The sequence below is a fragment of the Penaeus japonicus genome, unplaced genomic scaffold (assembly GCF_977035675.1).
Source record: "Penaeus japonicus unplaced genomic scaffold, GWHDUDI00000001_assembly GWHDUDI00000021, whole genome shotgun sequence".
In the NCBI taxonomy this organism is placed as follows: Eukaryota; Metazoa; Arthropoda; class Malacostraca; order Decapoda; family Penaeidae; genus Penaeus; species Penaeus japonicus.
In genome coordinates this window covers 1723666-1726165 of record NW_028234423.1, presented here as the reverse complement: position 1 = coordinate 1726165, position 2500 = coordinate 1723666, and the positions used below count along the sequence as shown (strand labels likewise).

The following is a 2500-nucleotide window of genomic DNA, read 5'->3' as shown; positions in this document are numbered from 1 at the left end:
CTCCCTCTCCCTCTCCCTCTCCCTCTCCCTCTTTCTCTTTCTCTTTCTCTTTCTCTTTCTCCTTCTCCTTCTACCATTCTCCTCCTCTATCTCCTCCTCTCTCTCTCTTGTCTCTTCGTCATTCTCTCTCTCCTCTCTCTTCTCTCTTTCTTCTCGTTTCTCTCCTCTCTCTTCCTCCCTCTACCCCCTCCCCTACCCTCTCCCTCTCCCTCTCCCTCTCCCTCTCGATCTCTCTCTCTCTCTCTCTCTCTCCCTCTCTCCCTCTCTCTCTCCCCCTCTCTCTCTCTCTCTCTCTCTCTCTCTCCCTCTCTCTCTCTCTCTCCCTCTCTCCTCCTCTCTCTCTCCCTCTCTCTCCCTCTGCCCCCCTCTCTCCCTCTCCCTCTCCCTCTGTCTCTCCCTCTCTCTCTTCCATCCTCCTCTCTCCATCTCCCGTTCTCCCTCTTCCCTCTCCTCCCTCCCCTCTCTCCTCCTCTCTCTTCTCTACATCATCTCCCTCTCTCTCTCTCTCTCTCTCTCTCTCTCTCTCTCTCCCCCTCCCTCCCATGCCTGTTCTCAAAGCTCGAACTCGCCCGATGTACCTATGATCGTCGAGAGCCTGCAGCCTCGACCGCGCCTCCTCGGCCGCCAGAGGGCGCACTTCCGTCTGACGGTGCTGAACTTGAGGGCGTCGGCGGCGAAAGAAACGGAAAGAGACGTAAAGAAAAAGAGCAGAAGAAGAAGCAGAAAAATAGAAAAAAAAAGAAAAAAAGAGCAAAGAGCAGTCCACGCGAAAAGGAGCAGCTCCCGCGAGCCCGTGGGCGTTCGGAAGTCGGTGGGCGTCCGGTCTGTGTCCTCGTCACCCAGATCGGCGTCGTCCTCGCCGCGGTCGGTGTCGGTGAGTGAGTCCTCCGAGTCCTCTCTCTCGGACAGATCCGTGTCCGACGCGACTCCGGCCATCCCCGGGGAGGAGTCTGACCTCGGGACGCCATCGATGAGGATCTGGACGCTCCCCGGCCGCGAGGGCGTCCCCAGGTCTTTCAAAGACCCGAAGGAGTGGGCCGACTTCTTCCTCTCGGCCTCCGCGTGCGCCTTGTCCTCTTCCCGTCCCCCCGCCGACTTCCTCCAATACTTGCGCGAGAGGACGGACTTCTTCCTCTTCTCGACCTTCTCGTCCTCGCCGTCGGCCATGGACGTCCCGAGCCATGACTTGGTCGAGTGCGTGGAGCTCCTCCTTTGCTTGTGCTGCCCACCGCCCGCCCACTGCTCCAGCTCCCCCTCCTGGAACGTCCGCGGTCGACCCGGTCGCCGCCTCGACGAGCGGTCGCGCCGCTTGTGCCTCGCGCCGCCCAGGGAGTCGCAGCTCACCGCATCGACCTCGTAGATGGTCTGCGACTTCTCGGTGTCGAGGCTCGTCACCGAGCAGGCCTCCTGGATCGAGCACCTCTTGGCCGACGCCTTCCTGCGGTGCGAGTAGAGCTCGCCGTCGGACGTCCTCCTCTTCAGGCAGAACCTGCCCTCCTTGTCCTTGGCCGCGACGTCGGGCTTCGCGTCCCGGTCGAAGGAGAACTGCTTGGCCACCAGCAGGTCGACCCCGTCGTTGTCCGGGTCGGGCGAGTCGCCGCGCGCCGGCTTCTCGCCCTTCACCTTGAATAACCTCTTCTTGATCTTCTCCATCTTGGGAGGCGCTCGCGGGTCCTTCGTGCGGGGATTCACTCACTCGGAACACACCTCGCACCAGCAAGTGCCTTCAGAGAGCAAGGACGCCTCATTTCCTGGACGCCAGCACCAATTCCGCGAGGGCGAACACCTCACACATTCTATACAAGAGAATATGAGGGTTCGAATATTTAGTCCCCGTTCCCGAGGGTGAAAACAAAAGAGAAACGCTGAACGACGTGGGACAGACTGTATCAACAAAGAAAAGTCTCATTACGATTCGTAATCATCTTTGCCTTTGGGTCATCGTAGGGCGGCGGACGGTACGGTACGCTCTGTGGGAAACGGACTCTTATATGAAACAGCCTCAACTGGACCATTATATGTTATGGAGCAGAGCTGTAGCACTAATGGCAATGGTAATGCGGATGAACACGATGACGATGATGGTGATGATGATGATGAAAATGATGGTCGGTTTTCAATAAAAAAAAAAAAACACTCGCATTGGTGATGGTGATTGTAACGAAAATAAAGGACACAGACACACGAAAACTGATAACGGCCAAGTATCACAATGCGTCCAGATTTCACACGCTAGTGTTTCTTTATCTTCCCGACGGAACACTTCACTCGTCCGCAAAGGACATGCATCACGAGACAGCCGAGCATCACGCGGCGTTTTTGGACACGACACAAAGACAGACAGACACAGACAGACACACAAAAAAACGTTATAATCGCTCGGGTGTGTGTGATGAACGCGGTCCCCCGTGAACAGCACTGAGACCGACATTCGTTGATATGAAAACAAAAAAGGAAACGGTGTTCGGGTCTCTGGCGCGCGACTTCGTCCTCTCTCTTT

General features: G+C 56.9%; 2 protein-coding genes across 2 annotated transcripts in view; both read right to left on the bottom strand.

The window, feature by feature from the left end:
- Nucleotides 1-256, bottom strand: part of LOC147469408 (uncharacterized) — a gene marked incomplete at its 5' end in the record, with an annotated part of 3316 nt that extends 3060 nt beyond the window's left edge. Inside the window, one exon of the mRNA XM_086548565.1 lies at nt 203-256. Coding sequence (XP_086404691.1) covers nt 203-256 — 54 coding nt within the window. The remainder of the gene's footprint in view (nt 1-202) is intronic.
- LOC147469407 (uncharacterized) overlaps nt 1-2500 on the bottom strand; it is an 11004-nt gene that overhangs the window by 8429 nt on the left and 75 nt on the right. The window contains exons 1-2 of the mRNA XM_086548590.1: nt 775-2500; nt 579-678 (exon numbers count right to left, since the gene is read on the bottom strand). The exon at nt 775-2500 is cut by the window's right edge and continues 75 nt beyond it. Coding sequence (XP_086404716.1) covers nt 579-678; nt 775-1653 — 979 coding nt within the window. The 5' untranslated portion in view covers nt 1654-2500. The remainder of the gene's footprint in view (nt 1-578; nt 679-774) is intronic.